Here is a 25,265-nt window from a genome sequence, read left to right as displayed (position 1 = left end):
AGAAAGCACATCGATGTACTCGTTTGATATTAAGGACATATGACGCTCAGTGAGGGTGTAAGATGTTCTGCAGGTCCTCAGGCAGCGAGGAAATGACTGCGTCGATGTGAAGCTTCAACCGGTTCAGGGAAACAGAGCTGACGGGAAGATGCTGCCTGTGGGCCCTGAGCTGGGGATAGAAATATAAATGCATAAGAATATTTCCATGGAAACACTTGGAAGTGCTGAAAAAGTGGGTTGTATTGTATAAATGTTGCTGTTTGCTTTGAGTACACTTAAGCTTTTTTTGCCTTTTGGTGCATATATAATCAATTTCAATTTATGGTGCAATAACTAAATCATCTATGTTTTTGGTAGCGCTGACTGAGGCCCTCTGTGTTACAAATAGTAGTTTGCATTTAAGTTTCACCATCTTAACCGTGCATTATGCAGAATCAACCGCGGTGAGTTTCTTCTACAAGAAGTGCCACGATGGCCGCACAGTATGCATTTTTATACACAGTCATCGATGCATCGTGCCCTTTTATAGGGTTGTCGAGCATAACGCACAGTAAAGTCGCTGAAATAAAATGCTTCCTCTTGACTCCCGCCAGCACTTAAGGAATTAACACTAAAAATTAAATGACAAAATCATCTACTTCTGTTGCAACGCTAATCACAGGGTAACATGCTAACTGCTGATCTAGACAAAGTACCACGCCATACACCATGTATACATTAAGGTGGATATAAGGGCTGGAGTATCTGTTTCATGTACTGGTGTTAGTCCCTATTCAAGCCCTGCAGCAGCTGCAGTTTTAATGACTTTGCGGACTCCAGAAAAGCAAGGCCTGTATACCCAACAGTTAGCTATATCCATCAGAAAGCACATCAAAGTATGAATGACAAAACACTGACAAACATATATAGTAACTGGATAATTGCGCAATGGACAGCACTGCACATGGCGCTACATAAAGCAATAAATAATACATGCACACTACCAGTTTGTCTCGTAGTTTCAACACCAGATCCACGATCTCCACCTCGGATTTGTTTTTTATCCAGGCTGCAATATTCTGCATGAGAGATACAGGATTATAACCTTCTTTTTTTACGTATTGACTGTAGAATTGCATTAAGGATAATGTTAGGATTTTTAGACACCTTGTAGATTTCTCTCACATACTTTATGTAGTTATTTTATAGCACAATCATCAACCCGAAAAAGGAACGTGTGTGTATATATATGGGGTAATACACTATCTGGACAAAGGTATTGGGATATCTGACCATTACACCATCAGGACTTTTATGACATTGCATTGTAAATACATAGACATGTTTTTAGTGCCCCCCTGTCACTACTCTGGGAAGGCTTTCCACGAAATTTAGGAGTGTTTCTGTGGGATTTATTGCCCATTCATCCAGTAGAGCATGGCTCACCATCTCAGTTCCAGTTCACCCCAAAGGCGTTGGATGGGGTTGAGGTCAGGGCTCTGTGCGGACAGCCAACTTCTTGCACACCAAACTCATCCTTTTTTTTTTTTGCACTGGGGCACAATCATCCTTCCCCACAAAGTTGGAAGGATTGCATTGTCCAAAATGTCTTGGTGTGCTGAAGCATTAACATTTTAATCTTAATTTGTCCATGTAGCGGTGTACAAAGCAAGGTCCATATAGAAAAGGTTATAAAAGTTTGGTGTGGAAGAACTTGACTGGCCTGCACAGAGCCCTGACCTCAAATCCATCAAACACCTTTGGGATGAACTGGAACGGAGATTGCGAGGCAGGCCTCTTCATCCAACATCAGTGCCTGGCCGCACAAATGTTCTACTGGATGAATGGGCAACAATTCCCACAGAAACACTGCAAACTCTAGCTGAAAGTCTTCCCAGAGGAGTGGAAGCTGTAATAGCTGCAAAGCGAGACCAACGTCATATTAATGTCTAAAGTCCCTGCTGGTGTAATGGTCAGGTGTCCCAATACTTTTGTCTATATAGCGTATATAAACCAATGTAGATATGGTGTCAATGTATTCAAAATATATTGGTATCAATAGTAACCTTCTTGGTTTATCTGTGCATAGGGAAAAATGTGCATGGAATATCATTATAAGCATTGCTGGCTAAATGTAACAATGTTTATGTGGACAGGTACCCAAAAAGTACATTCAGACCCATGGAAAAAACTCCTCTATATGGGCAGAATACGTGGACTTATCATTTTAACAATAAATGGCCTGTACGGTATGTTTATTTTTTTTGACTGTTTAGCAATTAGGGTATTTTAATAAAAAAAACTGTTTTTATGTAAAACTGCACGAAAATGTTCAGAATAAATGCCTTCTGCATTAAAAGAAAGCACATCTTAAAAAAACACAAGGAAAAGTTAACACCTAATATGGCTCACTTTATAACTACTGATTACAAAAGAGATCTGCGATGCTCTCGTAATAGACAGGAGAGGTGTTATATTTTCCACACGTCCAAAATGTCAGTAAAAAGAATAAGCTTTACGTGACTCACTGCTTCGCAGATGACCTTCAGGTGTGCGGTTTCTAGCCTCTCTCTCATCTCTCTCTGCTTCTGTCTATACCAGCCATCAAAATGGGGGGACTTCAGGAAGCGCCTGTAAAAAAAGAACAACACAGACTATAAATCCGACTAGAAATAAAGTAGGTGTTACAGATTTGTGTCCCCTCTCATGGTTGTACCCCATTTTCTTTAAGGCATAGTGAAAGTGTAATATAATAGCACCGAACAGCTACAGTATACATCTTTGGGATTACTAAGGACACATTGACTCAGACGTTATTCAGCAAATTGTAAAAAATGAGCCCCAAGTTCTTTGATCATAGCCAATACCAGTGGTTTCAATATAAACCCTAAAACATCTTGTCTATTAACCCCCCCTGCAGTTGACTTATCGTATCTATTCCTCCATAAGCGGTGATCTGGCTACTGCACCTCTTCCCGAGTTTTGTCTAAAGGCTGTCTTGTACAGCAGGCAATTACTTTCAAGGGATCCATGTATAAAGTGGATATAGAGGCAAAAGGTGATCATTGTTGACCTTATTTGCATGTGCCTACTCAGAATCCCTTTTGGTTGCGGCAGCACCGTGAGACTTCTGAGGGAAAAACTAGCCTTCTTGCTTGTCTGGTGTCTGCAGACACAGACCTGGATACAGTGAAATTTGGAGGAGAACATTGCCACTATGACTGTTCTAAACTCACCGGTAAAGACCAATCCAATCGCCTTTTGTAGTCGAGGTCAGCTGCGGACCTGTGTGCTCTAGCATCTTAAACAGCTCTTCCTGTTGGAATGGACGCACCTGAGGAGGATTCTGTGTATTGAGAATTGTTACAAGTAGATGAGGGTCTGTGAGTGGCAAAAACAGGCTTATCTAATCGGTCACTGCAAAACTGGTGAACAGAAATCATGGCACGTCTATAACTATTGATTGCCTAAAATAGGTAATATTTATTATTATCATTTATTATAATGATAAAAAAATCACTGCCCTTTAAATAAAGAATGGCGGAAAATGGCAGACTTCAAATACAGGATACCGACCTTCCAAGGGGTGATAGAGCTATGATGAGGCATCAGGCTGCCCATGTACCTCTCCTGAAAGACAAATAAAATATCAGCATGGTGGAATCCTATAGAAGATAATTAGAGGAAATAGAAGCATGAGCCTTACCAGAGGGAGAATGAAGCTTTGGGTGAGTTCAAATAGATGTTTTCGAAGCAAAGCACTTAGTGTCGCGGAAGGGAGCTTCTTTTGGAGACCCTGCAGAAAGGTGCGGTACACATTACATTTATTTACATTGCACCAGCATCCTGTTAACACAACAAATATATATGCATTTATTTTTCTCCAGACCTGCAGAATGATATAGTTGCTTGTTTCTGCTCCTTTCAGTCGAGTGCATGTTAGAATGTCAAGCAGACTAACCTGTCATTAGTATGAATGGGTCTGAGAAGAAGTCAATTCTTACACTACACATGTGAATGTGTCCTTTCAAAAATGTAGACATATGCTCAGGTGGTGCTGCTGGTCTTAGTAAAACACTGTTAGTTTACTTAAAAGGAGGATGTCAAAAAGGTAAACATGGTTTGCTGTACTGATGCCTGAAAAAAACTACTGTTATAACAAAGGACGTCATTCTCCTTTTCCATTTTTGGTATACTCACACAAGGAGGACTTACTTTTGAAGCCATATTCATGAAATATATATATTTATTAGCAATAAAATATTTTTTTCATTTTTTTTGCACTCAAAGTCAATTTAACATGACTAGAGTTCCCTTGGGGTCTTTATAAACCACAGGGATCTCCTTTGTAACAAGAGGGTGACCCCAGTGATATCATGGCAATAGCATTGTGTCTGTAAATGTTATTCTAACTTCTATTGCTATTTGGATTTTTTTTTTGAAGGGGAAGAAACTCAATTTTCCCCATCTTCCCACTCTCTCACTGTAGTACAGAAAGCACGAAGCAGAGCTCTGCAAACCTACTTTTCTGTCCACTATATGCGGGATCAGTGACAGGTGGAATCATTGTGGGCACTGCGGGATCTCTACTACAGGGACTGATGCTTCTGGTGGTATCATGACCACCAGAAAGGAAATGCCCGCAATATTTTAGAGCATGTAAAGTCCAGGGACCTGCAGGTTCTAATACTCCATGATGCATTTGCCCAACAGCAAGGCGCTGTGGCTTAGTTGGTTAAAGCGCCTGTCTAGTAAACAGGAGATCCTGAGTTCGAATCTCAGCAGTGCCTGCAAACAAGTGTTTTCGCAAGGCAGTAGAAAAAGTCAAATAACATTTATTTACGTAACACTTGATTTGTCTGCTACGAGCCAGCAATGTTGGCCATATGTTGACAACAGGTCCCTCATGACGCAAAAAGGCAAATTATATCGCTACTTCATTGTGACTAATATTTTTCATGATATAACGGTACATCAATAGGGGCGTCGATAATTATTCCAGGGTTGTTATGTAATTAGGCAAACATGAGTGTTTTTATACAAAAAAACATAAGATATCATTTTGAATGCAGCAACAACTCAACTCTACATCACTCATATATGAGCGGAATAGTTGACACAGGAAAGACCACACAATCAATATGCATATTTTAGTATCAACAATCTGACCCCAGGTCTTTTGCTTGTTACCTTCAACAACTGTTTGATCAATGTTTTATCTTTGTGAAGAAATGGCTTATAGGATGTATACAACCCTAGAAAGGAAAAAGAAAACAAAATGAATGAAAGAGAAGCAGAAGGGCGCTGTGGCTTAGTTGGTTAAAGCGCCTGTCTAGTAAACAGGAGATCCTGAGTTCGAATCTCAGCAGTGCCTGCAGTGAATGTTTTACAAGGTAGTACTCAAGTCAAATGACCAAGTAGAAGGAAAACATGCCACAATAAAAATAACATGAGTATCTCAGAATGTGTTCAATGGGTACATTGCTATCTGGAACATAAAAAGAACCAAACGGGATTGAGTCACATGTCTAGCGTGTGGTCATATTCTATCAGGGGACCCCAAACCATGCTATCACTGGATCTGAATACTCAACACATTCACCTGCTTTGGTGTCCAGTGTCTTTATCTTAGTTGTCTTCTTCAGTTTTACTTGTTTGGGTAAATCACCTGCAGATCAAGCAAATAAATATCCATATGAGCCAGATGAACAAACCAAGTGTTATTCATATAAATACCCTGAATTACACGATCTAGACTGTTATAAGAAAATGAATAGTTATTTCTGGTGCATATCTAGAGATTGAGTGTAAGTTTATGTCTTAAAATGTTTGTATGTTAAGTGGCAAATGCACCCAAACTGGAAGAGGAGCAGATTCCTTTGTCACTGAAAAATGCTTCCTGAACAAGCCGAAACTGAAATGGACATTTATGTATCAGATAAGTTCAAGAAAAAAAAAACCAATGTGACAATTTTGCGTTGCCTACAAAAGGGAAAATCAAATAATAGGATGTTAAAAACTTTGCTCAAGTAATGCTATTATGCCAAGGTATTTAGAAATATTATTGTGCTTCAAGTAGGCACAAATCACACCCCTAGTAAACCCAATCACAACCTCAAGTTTCATTCTTGAAAATAGCTCTATCGTACACATTTTATTGTATCAGATTGGCTATTTCTACAAACCGCTGATATTTATGCCCTCCATTTTACTGCTTTCTGAAAACTACCAAGACTCTCTTGTTATGTACACCCTGACTCTGCCTTCTTAATGCCCTAAAGTATATTCACCTGATAACCGTGGCTCCCCAACACGCAGGATGTGTGGCCAGTGTTGTAAGGTTTTGATGAAGAAAGGGTTGGTAACACCAAGGATTAGACTCGGACTGTGGAAGGAAGAAATAAAAGAGTTCAGTACTTTACGAAAGGTCAGGCAAAATGAACTGCACTTAGCAATAATCAATGCTACCCAGATGGTGTGTTCACTAAAACTATGCTCAAAGAGGCCTATTTCATCGATGAGAACTGATCCTACATGACCAGGGTACATTTGGCATAGTCAGTGCATACTTTTTTGAGCCCTTATGTCATAATATACTAGTGAATGTTCATCATCCTGTACTTACGGAGCCTGAGTTCTGGTGGTATATTCTTTGAACTCGCTGTCATGGATAGTGAAGTAGGGACGGAAATCTGAGCAAAATTTTAGTGGAGAAATACAGCTACAGGAACAAAGGCAGAAATAGGAGTTAATCAGATGCCAAGAGGGAGGGTTATGATGACATTTCCGTTTCCAAAGTAATCCCAACATGTACTGAGAAAAGGGTCAGTGTGATAATGTGGCATCCTGAGGACCACATTATACATGGGAGATCTGCACCAGAAATAACTTTCGCTAAAAAAGACACCAAGTTCCTCTACCACATGCAGACATCTTCTGTTCCACACTGACCATCCTAAACTGATTGATTACAACCTTCCTTAAACTGTTTCAGACATACTGCTAGCATCCAAGACAAAGAATCACTGAAGGCTTCTGCTATCACAAAGCAGCTGGGAAGATTTTAGCCGACCAAGACAAACCCTCATGATATTAGCCCCAGCCAGCATTACCAGTTCAGAAACAGTCAACAGTCAATCCATTATGTACTCAGTAAGCATTCTGAAAAAGTATTAGTCATAGGAAATTTACAGTTTATTATCACACGAGAGTCTCCCGGTGATCATAACATCGCTCAAAGCTGCAGTTTAGCTCGTCTTTATAGCATCAATGGCACTCAAACATTAGACAGTAACAGACAGAAGATCCAGTCATACACTTGATCCAGGAGGACACAGTTCAATTTACATTGCAGGGCTAAAGGCCGTATATTTACCCAGTCAGAGCCAGTACTATTTCTGATGAAAAGGTGGGTGAAGGTGCCATGATAACCAAGGGCTCTCCCAGCAAAACCAACTCCCAAAGCAACTGGAGGTTCATCAGGACAGACTGCAGAGACCTGGTCATATAAACATAGTACCTTGTGTTTATGTTCATGTGAGCTTGTAGTAGACACATAAAGTACACAGTACTATAGAAAAACATCATGTGGATTAAGCATGTGCAACTGTGCTATAGGTACAAACTATTACGGCTACATACTGTACAAAGGTATACAACAGACATGTGCAAATGGGCCAAAAACTTTGTTTCCGATGAAAATTAGAGGCATTTAAGATTCAGGAACTAATTTAGTTGACCGTCACCCACATCTACTCAACAAGTCTAGTATACAGTAGTTATGCTAAATGTTGTGATGACAGCTGTTTACCTTTCCTAAATTAATCATACTTAGGTAATTCTCAACAATACAGAAAACCAGGAGGGAAAGACATTGTGATGCCAAAGTTATACGTAATCCATGAGGGACATGGCATGAGTGCCCAGACTGTTTACTACAAGTGGCAGAAATATAAAAAAAATGTCTTTTGGTGTTCTACAGTATGCAGGATGAATGTACGGTATATAAACAATATATATAATTTGCCCAAATATCCCCTAACAAATACTATAATGTGTACATATGGGTTCAATGTATATCTCAGACCTTACCTGAAAAGATCTAGTTCATGCGTGCTGGTGATGTGACAGGGTGGTTCCAGCTGGTCCTGTACAAAACACAAGGACATTATCATTGCATGGAGGTATACTTTGCGCCCATTGTACAGGGCTCTACAATATGATGGCACTATATAGATCACTCATGCATTAAGAAAGAGGTTACGGAATTCAATCAAGGTCTAGACTGTTTTATTTGGTAAGGTGAAACAAAAACAGTTTATATATTGATATCATTTTTATGGTAATTTAGACTTAAATCATAAGTTTAAGTGTTGCTTCATTAATACCTTCCGTATGCATTCACCATTGTTGTATGTGTGATCAGATTACTCGGGTGCCCATAATTGCCTGTATAAATTTGTACCATGTAAGCCATGGACAGAGAGAAAGCAAATTTGGATAAAGATGTTACCTTTATTGGCTAACTGACGTATAATGGATTGCAAGCTTTCGAGACTATCTAGGTCTCTTCTTCAGCAATTTTATACCTATGGTACAATACGCCTACAGAAGAGACCTAGATAGTCTCGAAAGCTTGCAATCAATTTTATATTATAGCCAATGTCAGTTTACCAAATTTGTTTTTGATATTGTCTGTGTTATCTATTGCCATTATGTTATGTGTGAATTATGTTAATCCTTTATAGTTCCCTGTGTATGTCAATTTCCCCTTCCTTGGTAAAGTTACTATATAAAACATATAAAGTGTGTCCTCGCTTGCATTCTGACTGCTGTGTCATGTCATGACTGGTGGTCTGGTTCCCCGGAGACGGACCTTCTCTCTGAGTTAGCCGGCTTTCGCTACGAGGAAGGTGACAGCCAGTGCAACCGGGGAAGTGGTCTCCATTAAAAGCCTCATATTATAAAATTTTGATTTGTCCAGAGAGTAAGGGCAGTCTTTGAAGCTATGGTCCCCAGAAGTTTTCCCCACAGTGGGTTTCTACTCTCCTGAGTGCTAAAGGGTGACTCTTAGTGAATCCAGAGGTAGCCCTTATTTTGGATGTGTTTATAGCATTATCAAACCCCCCAAAAATGTTTTTTCCCTATAATTATTTTACTGGCAAAGTAACTCTAATTTTGTAATATAATAAAGTAAACTTATACAAATATATACAGTATGTTGTCTAATGGTTTTATTTATTTTAATATGTTGCCTGAAATAGCATTTAAAAAGGTAGGATGGCATATGGTGTGCTATGGAGTGGTATCTGTGTTTGATAATATAATGGATATAGCTTTGATAAATAGATTGAAAAAGGATATTCAGAAAACAATATATAAAATATGAAGAGAACAATCTAAGGTAAGAGAGAAATATTCCCCTTGGCAGGAGAGTTTGGTTTCAACTTGCCACTTTACTATTCATTATGAAGGTCCAACACTGGCAAGTTTCTCCAGCAAGAAGGGCAGAGCTAGCTCTGTATAATGTGTAATTCACCCTGCAGGAGAAGCTCACTGAAGTTGGATCTTTGTAATACATATTTATATTTATGTGTTGAAAAGTTTATTAAGCTGCTGGTTCTAGCAAATTTCTTCTTCTACAATTTTGGATTTTTTTTCCTTCTCTTTTTAGTGAATAAATCACACTGACTTCCATAAACACAGATCCAAGCTCCTACCTGCAGAGTATGTCTTTTACTATAGCTTCTTGGCTGGGGAGGTTGACATGGTAATTCTGAGCCTTGCATTTTATTTTATCACAGAAGGCCAATGCTATTCCACATGCTAAACATGAAATGCCCAATTCATTTTGTAAAGGGATACCATCCAGAATAAGACAGCCATATACTAAGAAGACGAGCAAATGTCTACAAATGCCATGTAATGCCTAGGGGGAAGTCTAGATTTTTAAATGCTCCAAGATAAGCAATTTATCGGACACAAGTAATAAAACAGAATGACTAAGGAATGCAATATGTGTGATCACAAATCTGTTTAACAAGAAAATAACAGTGAAAATTTAATATGTGCCACATTTATCCTCAATGGTGTATTCTGTTTATACAGCTTCACAGAACTTTAAAAAAACAGTGCAAGACTCCAGAAGGGTTAACATCTAAGAGACTTCTCACATTAAGTGGGATAATGGGAAATGTTTTATAGGGTCTCACCTTTTCATGCTCGTTCATAGCATTTATCTCGGCTACGTCTGATCGGCTTGGGATTCTGACCTGCAGCGCATAGTTAGAAAATCAGCTGCATGTGACGTCAGTACATACATCATACACATGCTATCCACCACTTCTGGGAAGAAACAGAGGGGATCTGAAGGGCACCAGAGAGGAGCAAGTGGGACGTGGAGGAGCAGAGCGGGCATGGAGGAGTAAAGAGGAGAGGAGGAGTAGAGGGTGGAATGGAGCACATTCTGCGGCAAACAGCAGACAATGGGGGGGGGGCAGAGGGGCAATATATACAAAGCACTTGTCGCTGTGGAAATAAACGTTAAACAGGACTGATTGGACCACACTTCTGTACCTGAAGAACAAGCCCCATGATTGGAAGAGACAGTGTATATCCGGGTTCAGGGAGTGGCCAGCGGTCAATCTGATTACAAACTGAGGAGAAGAGAGACGCACAGATTTGTTGTTATATTGACCAAAATATCACAGTGTCCCTGAGACAAACTAGGCAAGCAAACCATTGTCACTGAAAACTGGCAGAAATACTGAGGCTGACAAATGGCTAATCAATGGAAAACATACCACAACCTTATTAAACAGTACAGAAAAGTGATTGTTGAGCGTTTTTCAAGCAAATGTATTGATGCACGAGAGTGATTTAGTTGAGAATAAAAATATTCCTTCATTTTCTTATTTTTGTTTGAATTTATTTGGGTTACCACAAACAATTCCAGGGGTGCAAGTAAGCAGTCTCTAGCAGAAAATATCTGTTTCCTGGTTAATGTTAAGACATCCGGACGCAACCTGTGGTTAAGTTATCAAAATATACTAAAATCCGTAATGAAATACTTTCTATATTGTCTGGCCATATACAACGTTCTAATAAAACAATGTATGCTTGTCTCCATTCACCTCCATTCAAGCAAGAAACAAAAACAATGAATACTTCACATCTTTTTAAATATTGCCTAATAAAACAAATAACGCATACGTTACCCTCACCCTTTCTTTTCCCTTCCCTCCATTCTTACCAGCTTCCAGACAAGGCTCTAGCTTATTGAAGTACTCGGGCGCAATGAGCTGCAGTAGAGTGTGGAACAGATTGGTGTAAGGAAGGCTAGAGAGGAGGACCAGAGACTGGAAAGGGATAAAGACAGGTTATTATTATTTATTGTTTTATATAGCATCATCATATTCCAAAGCTGTACAATGGGATAAATTACATTTGCATGCACATTGTTTATATAATAGGTATAGGTAATGAGGTAAACAGCTTTATGCAACAGAATACCCTATAACAGATAACTAATATTTTATTTTTTAGTACATATGGTATTATTAACACTGAGTCATAGAATGTTAGCACCAAAAAATTTGTTTAGACAGAACTCTAACCTGCCGGTTGCATTTCCATCTTTCCCAAGTTACAGTAATTATTACTAAAATCTGCCCGTTTACCCAATGTTATGGTAACTTATGTTTTGGCTCATTTTTTTGTCTTTTCAAGTCACCATATGGCTTAGGGGTACAAAAAAGTCCCCACCATAAGCCACATAAACAAATTATTTCATCAGTGTGTATATAAGTGCTTGACTTTAAAAGTCCACCAAGCCCACATACCACATGGCTAGATTATATCCATCACATGTATTTATCTATTAAATACTGGTTTTGAGAGGGTTATAATCAAGAGACAATGATAAGCACCCACCTTCTGGAAGTACCCTCTTTTAACCGAGCTGTCTCTCACTTGTCGGAAATACACATAGCCGTAGTAATGGGCGGCATCCCGCTGGAAAGCACAAAAGAGGTAAGAACACACTAAAGAAGAAAATGGTTTGAGAAACAAGAATAACAATCAAATCTATTTTCAACTACAAAAGTAAGGCCCTTCATCCTTTTTTTTACTGACAGCTGCTACAAAAGAGGTTTTACAAGATGTCCTGCTAGTAGTTAAGTTATAGAGACAACTTAAATTCCCAAATAAATTATGAAGGACACGTACTACAACGTGCAAAATCTCTGCAATTGAAGTAAAATTAGAATGCCAAAGGATTATAGGGCTTCTGTCACTGATGTTCTTCTAGTAATCGTGTGTTAAGGCATCTCCACTGTTACATCCATGCAATTCCTATAATGTGTCGTCCTTCTAGGACCTCTCACCTGTAATGTAACAGGAGCTTCTCTGTTGTAGTTCTCATCCTCCTGGAACACTGATCTTTGCATGGTGGAACGCCGCATACGGAATGTGAACTGTGTGTCCCCTAAACATCCTATGGTATAGTGAAGTATAGTTAACACATGTAATATGAAATGAATGCCAGAAACAACGAATCCAAGCATGGAACTAATCCTCTTATCTTCTTTAATAACCTGACATTTAGGAAAAACAATGCCCCCCCCCAATTAAAACTCTATGGTGTGTATCTTTTCTGTTTTTATTTCACATTTATTTTACTCCCTACTTGGAGGGTGCATAAATAGAATTCAAGAGCACAATATATTTTTTTAATTAATAATTCATGTATTTATAGTTAGATTATAAAGGGTATTGCATTCATTTTTTAATTGTATATTACCCTTTTCTTTTTTTGCAGGTAAAACCTTTCTGTGCTTTAACATCTAACACCATATGAAGTTGCATGACTTCAGTGAGTTTTAAAGTAACTATATGATGTTTTATATAAGTATTATCCAGTTTTCTATTATTCAGGAAGGAAAAGTTCAGATCATATTTTACGGACAAAACTATAACAGCAATAGCGACTGGTGCTGATTAATTAGGCTTTTGTCAATTTATAACAGATTTAATCAGATTTAATGCATATGATAGCTGAGTAGTCCCTTTACATTTCCATGTGCTCTCTGTTGCAAAGGCATGTGAGGATTGCTTGCTTAAAAACCATACACCAACCCACACATATTCACTATAATCCCATGCATTTATGCACTCTTCTCTTCCAGGGGCCACCAACCCTAGGATCCCCTCTGACGAAATACTCTGACACTCACCCTTAACACCATATGCAGCAAACGTTTTGAGAACGTGGAGGGTTGGTGGTAGACTTGCGCATTCGTCTTCGGGCGAACATGAAAACGAGCACGAAGAGGCCGTTTTTTTGTTCGTTCCGAAGACACGCCGAAGAGAATACAGTGCCGGCAAAACGCAGGAGAAGATGAAGACTCACAACCACGAAGAATCGAAGATTCGTTTTTGCCGCGCAGCCGCCAAAATTTCAAACAGGAGTGAGCTGATCCTCGTCTGTCCAATCAGCTCACTCTTGTGACGTAACGCTAAGGGTCTCGTCCAATGCCTGTGCTGCTGTTTTTTGAATTCTGAAGGCGCCTTTATAAGACCAGAGCTTGCCTGAGAGATCCATTCATTTTTCGCTGTGACTGCTTTGGCAACACTGCTGTGCTGCATCCGAGCGTTACAGAGAGATTGTTCTGTTCTGTGTGAGACTGGTAAGCCTTAGCCTGCCATTTCTCACAGTGTACTTCATCCTCACGTCAGTGCTACTTAATATAATTAATAATAATTTGATTAATTTAATTTTTTTTTTATTTAATTTGTCATCAACTGTAGTGTAAGTGCTGTTGAGTTGACAGTGCACCCAGTGTCTCAGTGGCACTGGGGTGCCCTTGCCCTGGGCTGGCACTAGTGCCTACTGCCTGTCCTGCTTAAATAAATTAAATAGAATTTATAAATAATAATTTAATAGAGTCTATAATTTAATAGTTCATTATAATATTATATATATATATATTTGTCAGTCATATATATATATACTATAGTATACTAGTGTAGAGTGTACTGTAGACATTCATCTACTAGTGTCTAATTTAAAATCAGTAATATTAATTAATATAATTAATAATTGAATTCATTATAAAATTATATATATATTTGTCAGTTATAGTTAGTAATAGTATACTAGTGTAGAGTGTACTGTAGACATTCAAGACATCTACTAGTGTCTAATCTAAAATCAGTAATATCAATAATTCTATCTTATCTTAATAGTTAATTAAATTAGCTATAAATAAAAGTAACAATATTAATTAATTACTACTAGCGTATAGTTCAGCTAATCTTATTAGTACTGGTGCTGCAGCTCTATAGTTTGTGCTTTGTTTTAGCAACAGCAAGAGACCAAGTCAATTTTTCTTAATTAATAATCTTTCATTTTATTTCATTTGTTTTGCTCACCTCAGTGAAGTGAACTTGTTGGGCTAGTGAGTGCAGCCGCATAAGTGCTGTGTTTTTTTTTGATCAGCAAGCAGTGACGTTAACTGTTTTGCAAAGATTTTCTCATTTATTTTACATTTTATTTCAATTTTATTAAAAGTACCCTTAGTGTTTTGCTCACCTCAGTCCATCAGTGAAGTGAACTTGTTGGGCTAGTGAGTGCAGCCGCATAAGTGCTGTGTGTTTTTGTTCAGCAAGCAGTGAAGCTAACTGTTTTGCTGTGACATTTTATTTTATTTCTAATTCTTTTCAAGAAGAATTGACTGTGACGAGCTGTACTAAGCAAAGCTTCAAGCTACTAGCTATAGTACTAAAATAATTCTAATCTTCTTTAATCTTAATCTATAATATATTATAAATAATATATAACAATATAAATTCTAATTCATAATCTATAATATAAGTAATTCTAATTCTAAATTCTAATTCATAATCTATATTCTTCTATCTATAATACATAATATATAAGTAAATTATTTCTAATCTATTAATATTATATAATTTAATATTAATTAATAAATCATACTAGGGCTGCAACTAACGATTATTTTAATAATCGATTAGTTGGCCGATTATTTTTTCGATTAATCGATTAATCGGATAAAAAAATATTTTTTTTCAATTTAAAATAATGTAATAAAAAACGTACAATTTACACTTTCATCTCTTTATTGCAATGGCCTCTCTCTCTCTCTCTCTCTATTCACCTTCTTATTTTACTCACATAATAATAAAAGCTACAAGAACCCAAACACTGTGTTTCTCAAACTAGGTTATTAGTAAATATTAATTCATATGTTAACTATTTTTCATATTTAATAAAAACTATGAGAAAAAAGCCTTGTTTAAATTTTTTTTATTTACCAAACTTCCCCCGGTTATGCACATCTGACCCCCAGCTTGCCACTGTGCCCCCATATATGCCTTATACCTCTTATATGCCAGTGATATGCAACTGAGCCCCCTGATATACCTTTTACCCCCAGATATGTTTTATACCCCCCTGATATGCCTAATATCGATATGCCTTATACCCCCTATATGCCCTGAAATTCATAATACCCCCCATACACCACTATAACTCACCCATACACCACTCTGGCTCCTCCCCCTCCCATACACCACTCTGGCTCCTCCCCGCTCCCATACACCACTCTGGCTCCTGCCCCTCTCATACACCACTCTGGCTCCTCCCCCTCCCATACACAACTCTGCCTCCTCCCCCTCCCATACATCACTTTGGCTCCTCCCCCTCCCATACTCCACTCTGCCTCCTCCCCCCTCCCATACTCCACTCTGCCTCCTCCCCCCTCCCATACTCCACTCTGCCTCCTCCCTCCTCCCATACACCACTCTGCCTCCTCCCCCTCCCATATACCACTTTGCCCCTCCCATACATCACTCTGGCTCCTCCCCCTCCCATACATCACTCTGGCTCCTCCCCCTCCCATACTCCACTCTGCCTCCTCCCCCCTCCCATACTCCACTCTGCCTCCTGTCAGCCATGGAGGTTCACAAGACACCAGGGAGCCGGGTGGAGAGGCAGAGTGCCGTATGGGAGGGGGAGGAGCCAGAGTGGTGTATGGGAGGGTGGCTCCCATACACCCCTCTGACTCCTCCCCCCTCCCATACACCGCTCTGCCTCTCTACCCGGCTCCGTTACTGACAGGAACTTTCACTGCCGCTTCATAGAAGCCTCAGCGTAAGTGAAGGTGAGTAACGGAGGCTGTCTGTGCGATGCAGACCCCCACCGGCTGACAGAGAGGATGATCCTCTGTCAGCCGGTGGGGGTCTGTACGATGCGCACAGACAGCCTCCGTTACTGCCCTTCACTTACGCTGAGGCTTCTATGAAGTCAGTAACGGAGCCGGGTAGAGAGGCAGAGTGATGTATGGGAGGGGGGAGGAGTCAGAGGGGTGTATGGGAGGGGGAGAGAGACGGAAGTGAGAGACCGGCCGACAGTGAGGGGATTCCAGGTCCCCTGCAGCGTTGCGGGGGATCTGGATTCTAGTGTTATAATCCGATCTCTGTTTGAGGTCGGATTATAATTTTTATAATCGATTTTATCGATTAGTTGTTTCAGCCCTAAATCATACTGAATCTGATTTAACCTCACTTTAGCTTAGTGGGTTTGAGAGCGTCTGCCTAGAGGTAGACTTATAGTAAGGAAATATAGCTTTAGGCTAGCATAGTAGTAGGCTAAGCTCTTAGGCCCGTGTAAATTCAAATTAAAAATAAAATACTGCTAGTTATTAAATAGTTAATCTTGAGTTAATAATTTAAATAACTTTAGCACTTTGGCAGATTGCACACAACAGCACAGTGAAGTAGTGCATAGTTTTACTTTTTAAGCAGTAGCACTGAAGAGAACTTCCTCTAATTTTTTTGTCTTTAATTCGTTTTTCCTTTTTTTTATTTATTTTTTTATATTTTTTTAAACACTACACTACACTACACACACAAATCACAAAATTTGAAATGGATCCTCCTTTTGGGACTAAGGAGGGACAAGCTCCATCTACCACCACCACCACCACCACCAGTTCTAAGATGCAGCCTTTGCGTCAGTCTAGTCGGCCAAGTAGGCCAAGCTCTCGCTTATCATTTGGGGAAGCATTGCTTGAAGGATCATCAAGTAAAGGAAAGGCACCAAAAGCAGGCAGTAGTAGTGCGGCTAGGCCCACAAGCTCTATGTTTTTTTACGGAAAGCCTAAAGCACCAGAAGCACGTTCAAAGTTAAAGGGTAGCACAAGTAGTACCAGCACAGTGACTAAAAAGAAGTGCCTTTTGCCCCAAGCAGCATCTTCCCCATCCACAAGCAGCATGCAAGGTACCAAGCAGAGCCAAATTAGCAGCAAGACTCAGAGGGGTCCCAAACAAAAGTGATCTCATTCCTTTGTAGGGAAAACCACCACCACCACCACCCCCCCCCCACCACCGCCTCTACCACCACTAGTGCTGCGCCTACTGTTCCCACTGGTACCGCCACGCCATGTCCTCCTAGTACCTCTAGCAAGCCACCAAGTCCTTACAAAATTTTTGTAAAGACAGTTAGAGAGAGGGCTACACATAGTGGAACTCCACCTAGCGAGGTAGCAGAGGAGCCTGAGACTGAGAGGCCAAGTGCAGAGTCTATTCTTCCTGCTCGCACTACTACTAGTCACGAGTCTCACGACGATATCAGTCTTAGCTCCAGCCTAGCAGGAATTCCATTCGATCTGGCTAATAAAGAGCTAGACTATGAGCCAGAGGAAGTAGAGGAGATGAGTGGTCAGGAATCAGATTCCTCAGGGAGCAGTGTCCAAATGACTAGTGCACAATTTTCCCCTGAGCCTCCACCTTCTCCGCTACGATCATCACCATCACCACCACCAGCAGCAGCAGCAGCAAAACCTAGCAAATCTAAAGCATTTAGCAGTTCCACTATGGCCAGTACTGTTACCACCAGTCCCACCACCACTAGTTCTGCCTCTGTTCATCCACCCCGAGCAGTAGGAGCAGCACCCAAGGCACACTCCAAGGCTATGCGCGCCCCAATTTGGGAGCACTTTGAAAATGTTGAAGAAGGGCGCTATGGAAAGTGCAAACATTGTGGGAAGCTAATAAGCAGAGGGAAAGTGTCTGGCCATTTTACCAGTGCTAGCATGAAGCATCACCTCAGCACTCAACACAACGCTGTGCTATTGGGGAAAGATGCAGAAGTAAAACTTAGTGCAGGCAGCATAGCTGGTGGCCGTGGAAAAACCCCAACAGCTTCTTCTTCTGAGCCAATAGCAGCAGCAGCAGCAGCTAGTGCTGGCAGCCAGAGACCAAGGCAGGTTGGAGCACTGCATGTCCAGCCCACCCTGGAACAATTTGTGGCATTCCAATCCAAAAGGTCAATGCCCAAACAGCAGGCCAATAAAGTAACGTGACTGACTGGTCAGTTCATTGCTGTTGGAGGGGCATCCTTCTCTATGATCGAAGGGGAGCCTTTCAAACAATTGATGGCGGCTGTGGCTCCACAATATACAGTTCCGTCACGTTCCACTTTCAGCAGGAACATTGTCCCCTCATTGTATCGGTCCTGTGTTGCAGCAGTGAAAGAGGAGCTTTCCAAGGCTGCTGGTCAGTCTGTTCATTTCACTACAGATTTGTGGAGTGCACCTAGCGGCCAGCATGCCTTTCTTTCTTTGACAGCACACTGGTGGCAGCCCAGTGTGTCTAAGGAAGCTGCTGCAGCAGGCTACCGATCTTTCCTTCTCCATGCAGAAGTGATGGATGAAAAGCACACTTCCCAAAATATTCTGCATGCAATGAGGAAAATGTTTAGCCTTTGGGTGGGAGCAGAGGCGGGCACCAATGTTGAAGTTGGTTTTGTGGTAACTGACGGAGGTGCCAATATGTTGAAAGCGCTGCGAGATGGTCATATTGTTGGTGTGCGCTGTGCAGCCCACATCATCCATCTTGTAGTGAAGGCAGCAATGTCAGAAGGAACTAATGTGGCAGCAGTAGTTCCGTCCCGCTGCAGAAAGATCGCTGGGCACTTTCACCATAGTGTTAAGGCTAGCCAACTTTTGAGGGAAGAGCAAGAGAGGTCAGGTCTTCCCGTACACTGCCTACGTCAGGATGTCAGTACACGGTGGAACTCCACGTTAGACATGCTGGAGAGGATTTTGGAGCAGCAGAGGGCAATCCATAATCTTGCCTCAGAGCACAATATTGGGATTACCTCTCCATTGAATAGGGAGGATTGGACAGTGATTGCCCAGCTAGTGGCAGTCCTTAAACCATTCAGGGATGCCACAGAAAATTTAAGCTCAAACACTGTCAGTCTGGCCCAGGTAATCCCAGTGTTCTCCCATCTAGGCAGCAAGATGGATGTGTTCCTTGGAAACCGTGAGGCTGTTCAAGGTGGCACTCTACATCCTGACGTAGCAGCCATAGTCAGGAAGCTGAAGGATCTGCTAAAAGTACACCTTCGCAAACGAATGGAAGAGAGTCCCGAAATGATGCTAGCGTGCCTTTGCGATCCAAGAATTAAGGGAAAGCTAGCTTTGAAATTTAATGTTCTCAGTAGCTACCGGGAGCAATTGGTCAACAAGGTGCATGACTGGCAGCGTAAAATGGGAATGCTGTCCGAGGAGGGAGAGGTGCAGGAGGAGGAAGAGATGATGTGGTCTGCTACTCCTAGCAGCAGCATCAGCAGCAGTGCCACAAGCAGCACAACACAGCTGAGTGGAGCAGCTGCGTTTTGGGAAGAGGCACTTGGGAGTATAGTTGGACCATCTGACAGAGCTAGCAGCAGAAAGGAGAGTAGTGCTGCTGAAATAGTCAAACTTTACCTCTGTGAAGTTCCTTCTGCGCCTAATGTTGATCCTCTTAGCTACTGGGATGAAAAGAAGAGTGTGTGGCCTGCACTCTCATGGGTTGCGCAGCAGCTACTATCATGTCCGCCAACCACTGTTCAAAGTGAGCGCGTGTTTTCTATGACTGGAAACATACTGAGTCCACAGCGCTCACGCATGGCACCTCATCTGATGGAGCAGATTGCCTTTCTTAAATTCAATCTGCCCAAGTTGGGTTACCCAGCTCTTAGCTTGGAAAGTTAATTTTTTTTCTCTGTAATGTTTAAGGTAGTTTCTCCCCCTGGTTGCACGTGTTTGTGGTGTGGCAACGTCTGCTACCTCCGCCGGTGTAGCCAATTTACGCTAGGGCCTAGTGTCTGAGTTCTGGAAGTCCGCTCCCAAACGCCATGGACTGACAGACTTTCATGCTTTGCCCTGGGGTGAAACAGGTGAGCGGGTCGTCAATTGCCCACTCATTCACCTTTTTCCTTTTCTAACGCTGCTGCTGGTGGTGGTGCCAGCATCTTTTGCCAGTTCGCTTCCTGAGGCTGAAATCATGCCTCAAATGTCCCTAATGGAGAGGGTAGTTTCTCCCCCTGGTTGCACTTGCTGCGGTGTGGCAATGCCTGCTACCTCCGCCGGTGTAACCAATTTACGCTAGGGCCTAGTGTCTGAGTTCTGGAAGTCCGCTCCCAAACGCCAAGGACTGACAGTCTTCGGATGCTTTGCCCTGGGGTGAAACAGGTGAGCGGGTCGTCAATTGCCCACTCATTCACCTTTTTCCGTTTCCAACGCTGCTGCTGGTGGTGGTGCCAGTATGTTTTGCCAGTTCGCTTCCTGGCTGAAATCATGCCTCAAATGTCCCTAATGGAGAGGGTAGTTTCTCCCCCTGGTTGCACTTGCTGCGGTGTGGCAACGCCTGCTACCTCCGCCAGTGTAGCCAGCTTACGCTAGGGCCTTGTGTCTGAGTTCTGGAAGTCCGCTCCCAAACGCCAAGGACTGAGTGTTTGGATGCTTTGCTCTGGGGTGGAACAGGTGAGCGGGTCTTCAATTGCCCACTCATTCGCCGTTACCAATTCTGCTGCTGCTGCTGCTGGTGGTGCCAGCGTCTCTTCAATGCCAGTTCTCTTCCTGGCTGGTGTCATGCCTCAAATGTCCCTAATGGTAAGGGCAGTTTCTCCCCCCTGGTTGCACTTGCTGCGGTGTGGCAACGCCTGCTACCTCCGCCGGTGTAGCCAGCTTACGCTAGGGCCTTGTGTCTGAGTTCTGGAAGTCTGCTGCCAAACGTCTAAGACTGACAGTGTTTGGGTGCTTTGCCCTGGGGTGAAACAGGTGAGTGGGTCGCCAATTGCCCACTCATTCGCCTTTCCCATTTTTCAATGCTGCTGCTGGTGGTGGTGGTTGTGGTGGTGGTCCCAGCATCTCTTCTGTGCCAGTTCGCTTCCTGGCTAGAGTCATGCCCAAAATGTCCCTAATGGTAAGGGCAGTTTCTCCCCCCTGGCTGCCTCTGTCTGCGGTGTGGCAACGCCTGCTACCTCCGCCGGAGTGGCCAGCTTACGCTAGGGCCTAGTGTCTGAGCTCTGGAAGTCTGTTGCCAAACGTCTAAGACTGACAGTGTTTGGGTGCTTTGCCCTGGGGTGAAACAGGTGAGTGGGTCGCCAATTGCCAACTCATTCGCCTTTCCCATTTTTCAATGCTGCTGCTGGTGGTGGTGGTTATGGTGGTGCCAGCATCTCTTCTGTGCCAGGTCGCTTCCTGGCTAGAGTCATGCCCAAAATGTCCCTAATGGTAAGGGCAGTTTCTCCCCCCTGGCTGCATCTGTTTGCGGTGTGGCAACGCCTGCTACCTCCGCCGGAGTGGCCAGCTTACGCTAGGACCTTGTGTCTGAGCTCTGGAAGTCCGCTGCCAAACGTCTAGGACTGACAGTGTTTGGATGCTTTGCTCTGGGGTGAAACAGGTGAGTGGGTCGCCAATTGCCCACTCATTCGCCTTTTCCATTTCCTTTTCCATTTCCATTTCATTATTTTCCTTCTGATACACAACCAACCAACCAAACATAACACACACAATAACACAAATAACACAGTGACATAACACATAACACACAACACATATAACACAGAGTGACAACACACATAACACATACACGTACAATGCACAAATCACAAGGACCTTTCCTCTTGTTATTTGTCCTGGCCTTCACTTCTACACTCACTAGCATTAATGCTATAACTCACACTTCATACTATAACATTTTTCCATCCACATACCTGCCAACAGACCTAACTTTTTCAGGGACAGTCCTGCTTTTTTCCAGTCCTGTCCCATCTAATTTAGCTATCTAGGTATGCAAATACACGTTGGTAGTTATAGCTCGGTAGGTAGCACTAGTATAAACATTAAATAAATATAATAAAGTACTAAATAATAAATCTAACTTTAAAATACATTTAAATAAACCCCTAATTTTTTTTTAAAACCCATTAAAATTAAAATTAAATTATTATTTAGACATTTAGACAACCAGTGCACTGCTACTAATCTTAAACATAACCGTACATTAACCCTAAGCTATTTTTTAGTTCTTGTCCAACATTTTTCCATCCGCATACCTGCCAACACACCCAAGATTTTGGTGGACAGTCCTGCTTTTTTCCAGTCCTGTCCAGTAAAAGTTGGCTTGTTGCAAAGTATGCCATTGTGAATAGGTAGCAAATGTTAGGCATATATTACAAGTGGTCCAAAATCAATTTAAAAATGTAAAATAATCCCTATTCTTTTATTAAACTTCTATGGATGTGTGACTGTGTATGATAAACGGAGGCCAAGTTCCTTGGAGCATTTGTCTCTAGGTCATTTTGTGTACAGTACACCTCAGTACGTGTGTGCAACTCTATTGGTCGTTTCGGCAGGGGGCTGGCCTGCCATCAACGAATGAAGTGCGTTCTGCAATTCACTCGTTGATGCCAGACCAGCCCCCTGCCGAAACGACCAATAGAGTTGCACACACGTTCCTTCACGGCAGCTGCTGCTGCTCCGATGTGTTGTTAACCCCGTATTAACCCCTGCTAGGCAACCGGGAAGGAAACGAAGATTAAACGAGCACGAAGAATGTCAGCGAATATTCGCCCGAAGAGAAGACAGGAACGGGCGAATATTCGCGGAATACGAAGGTTTTTTCCCCCGAAGACGAGCACGAAGACGAACACGAAGAGCCCCCTGGTGCCCAAGTCTAGTTGGTGGCCCTTGGGAAATATAATCTGTCTTGATGCAGGTATAAATCCCCCTGTTTGCAAGCTTGTGACACAAAGGCTACAGAAAATATTTTACAGGAAACAAACCTAGCCTTGTTACATATAGAAAGTGTATTATTTCAGTGTCTGGTGTAATTTTAGAGGTCGCCGAGGGTGATGATACAAACTGGGATTGGTAGCTTTCTATCCTCCGCCCTGGTGCTGTACTTGGTGGTCTACTGTGTTAGAGAAGAATATCCACCAATGACTTGGAGGTGTAGATGAACGGACAGCAAAACACTAAAACTTTGCAAAGTCTTGGACACCAGCTGTTAGTCCACTGTAGCTACTGCAGAGCTTATGCAATAAAACACTATTGGACGAAAACCATTTCTGGATTTATACATGTTCCCTCCTCGATATGCATGCACCATGCATTTTGATGTAGGGATACATTAATATTTATGAAGGCATTACCTGATTATGCCTACGATTAACTCATTGATGATTAAAAATAACACATGGTATTGCATCGTTGCAATATTATACAGTACATCCCAATGAAATGTCTTGCCTTTAGTGAATATACAGTATATATATATATATATATATATATATATATATATATATATAATATATATATATATATATATATATATATATATAATATATATATATATTATATATATATATATAATATATACTGTATATGTGATAATGCACATACCTGAATACGAGTCTGGGAAGGAAAGGTAGCAAATGTTGGTTCTCTGTAATAAGGGACACATTGGAAAAATATAAATGAAAAAACTGGAATGACAGAATAAGGATGCCATAGAACACGATGGTGCCTAAAGTATGTATGTATTTATATAGTGGATATCAGTTCTTTAAATACCTACAGCCCAACTGAAGTCAAAATTTATTTATACATTACATGGTTTGCCATAATTGTACTTCAAATCCTATATTAAAACATACATAAAGTTGACTTATAATAGATTAATTATAGAGACAGATAGATAGAAAGACAGATAGATAGACAGACAGACAGATAGTCTTGCATGTGATCCTGGTTAAGTGGTGTGTTATTTATAAGTGTATGTCAGGTATTCATTACTAGGTTTCCAATAAAAAATAATTCAGGTAAAGAGACCCGAGCAATGCTTATCCAAATGATGTGTATTATTTTCCATAGAGAGTGCATGTAAAAGCCCCAGATCCGTGTGGGTGTATAACATGGAGTTCGCAGGTTCCAGTTATGGGCTGTGTCTGAAGTGTGGATGTGTTGTGTTGTTTTTGTAGTACTGGAAGGTGTCATTTACCTCTTTCTCTGTGAGTCTGATGTTCTGGGGATATACAAGCTGAGGGAAGGAGAAGCAGAGAAAAGAAATGGTTTAACCCCACTTTATCCTGCCATGAAGCATCATACTCCTTCCTGTACACATCTCTTCTCTAACGAGCTACCAGCGTCATCACCGTATACCCCCCCCCCACCGGTATTTCTATTCCTCATCCTGCATCCAGCGCTTCCCGCTCCCCTCACACGTCCTACTGTAACTCGAATCATGTTTTCCGTTAGTAATATCATATGCTACGTCTGCTTCTCTGCCTATCTCTCCCTATATGCCGCGGAGTATATCCTCTCTGACGTCACTTACCATCCATATTCGCCCTTTCCTTTATCTCCAACTCACCTCGATAGCCTGTCCCAGCTCCAGATCGAATGTGACAACACAGACTCCATCCAGCCAAGCCGAGAAACACTCCCAAGGCAGATGGCTTCCAGTCGGGCTCGGAGGGACCTCCATATCTTATTTTTTCCGCTTTTCCTCAATATACTCAGCACCGAGCATCCTCGTGCGTAGCCATGGAGACCGGGTCCACCCTGGACCAGCAACCAGTTTCCAGGCTCACACACACACAGCACGGGGGCGCTTTTGGCCTTACCGGAAATGCGCCATCTTACTACTCCGCCATACCGGTACACCTCATTAGTCTGTATTCCAAATAGGAACTGCCGGTGGGGTCTACCGTGACTTACTTTAAGGGTAAATAAACGTTATCATATACACTTCGTTTCCTGAGACTCTCTAACACTGGAGGTAGAGATTACATCAAAATACCAGGAGAATGCCTGAACGGAAGTGTCAGTGGTGTCAGTCCAGAAACAACATTAAATGTCAAAGGGCTTCCACAGGGTCTATCCAGACTCATCTAACACCTCTGATGAGCCCCCTTTTGCAGGCTGATCACA

The 25,265-nt window shown here is 41.6% G+C and overlaps 1 protein-coding gene and 2 non-coding genes across 3 annotated transcripts; 2 read left to right on the top strand and 1 right to left on the bottom strand.

Moving 5' to 3' along the window:
• Nucleotides 1-46: 46 nt before the first annotated feature.
• LOC149298712 (protein DENND6B-like) lies at nt 47-24,819 on the bottom strand. The gene is made up of 20 exons (XM_089487060.1): nt 24,706-24,819; nt 24,334-24,372; nt 23,736-23,778; nt 12,363-12,472; nt 11,911-11,991; nt 11,231-11,336; nt 10,555-10,634; nt 10,191-10,250; nt 8,071-8,126; nt 7,355-7,477; nt 6,605-6,700; nt 6,270-6,364; nt 5,582-5,647; nt 5,170-5,234; nt 3,686-3,775; nt 3,556-3,609; nt 3,216-3,325; nt 2,508-2,610; nt 984-1,058; nt 47-169 (listed from the first exon to the last, which is right to left on the bottom strand). The coding sequence occupies exons 1-20, from the start codon at nt 24,817-24,819 to the stop codon at nt 47-49; spliced, it is 1,689 nt and encodes a 562-aa protein (XP_089343186.1).
• On the top strand, nt 4,696-4,769 carry TRNAT-AGU (transfer RNA threonine (anticodon AGU)). Its single transcript has one exon. It is a non-coding gene; the product is annotated as a tRNA-Thr (tRNA).
• TRNAT-AGU (transfer RNA threonine (anticodon AGU)) lies at nt 5,280-5,353 on the top strand. The gene has a single exon. It is a non-coding gene; the product is annotated as a tRNA-Thr (tRNA).
• Nucleotides 24,820-25,265: the final 446 nt, after the last annotated feature.

This window comes from Sceloporus occidentalis, unplaced genomic scaffold (assembly GCF_023333645.1).
Source record: "Sceloporus occidentalis isolate IW3139 unplaced genomic scaffold, rSceOcc1.0.p SCAF_31, whole genome shotgun sequence".
Classification (NCBI taxonomy): domain Eukaryota; kingdom Metazoa; phylum Chordata; class Lepidosauria; order Squamata; family Phrynosomatidae; genus Sceloporus; species Sceloporus occidentalis.
This window is presented reverse-complemented; position numbering and strand designations above follow the sequence as displayed.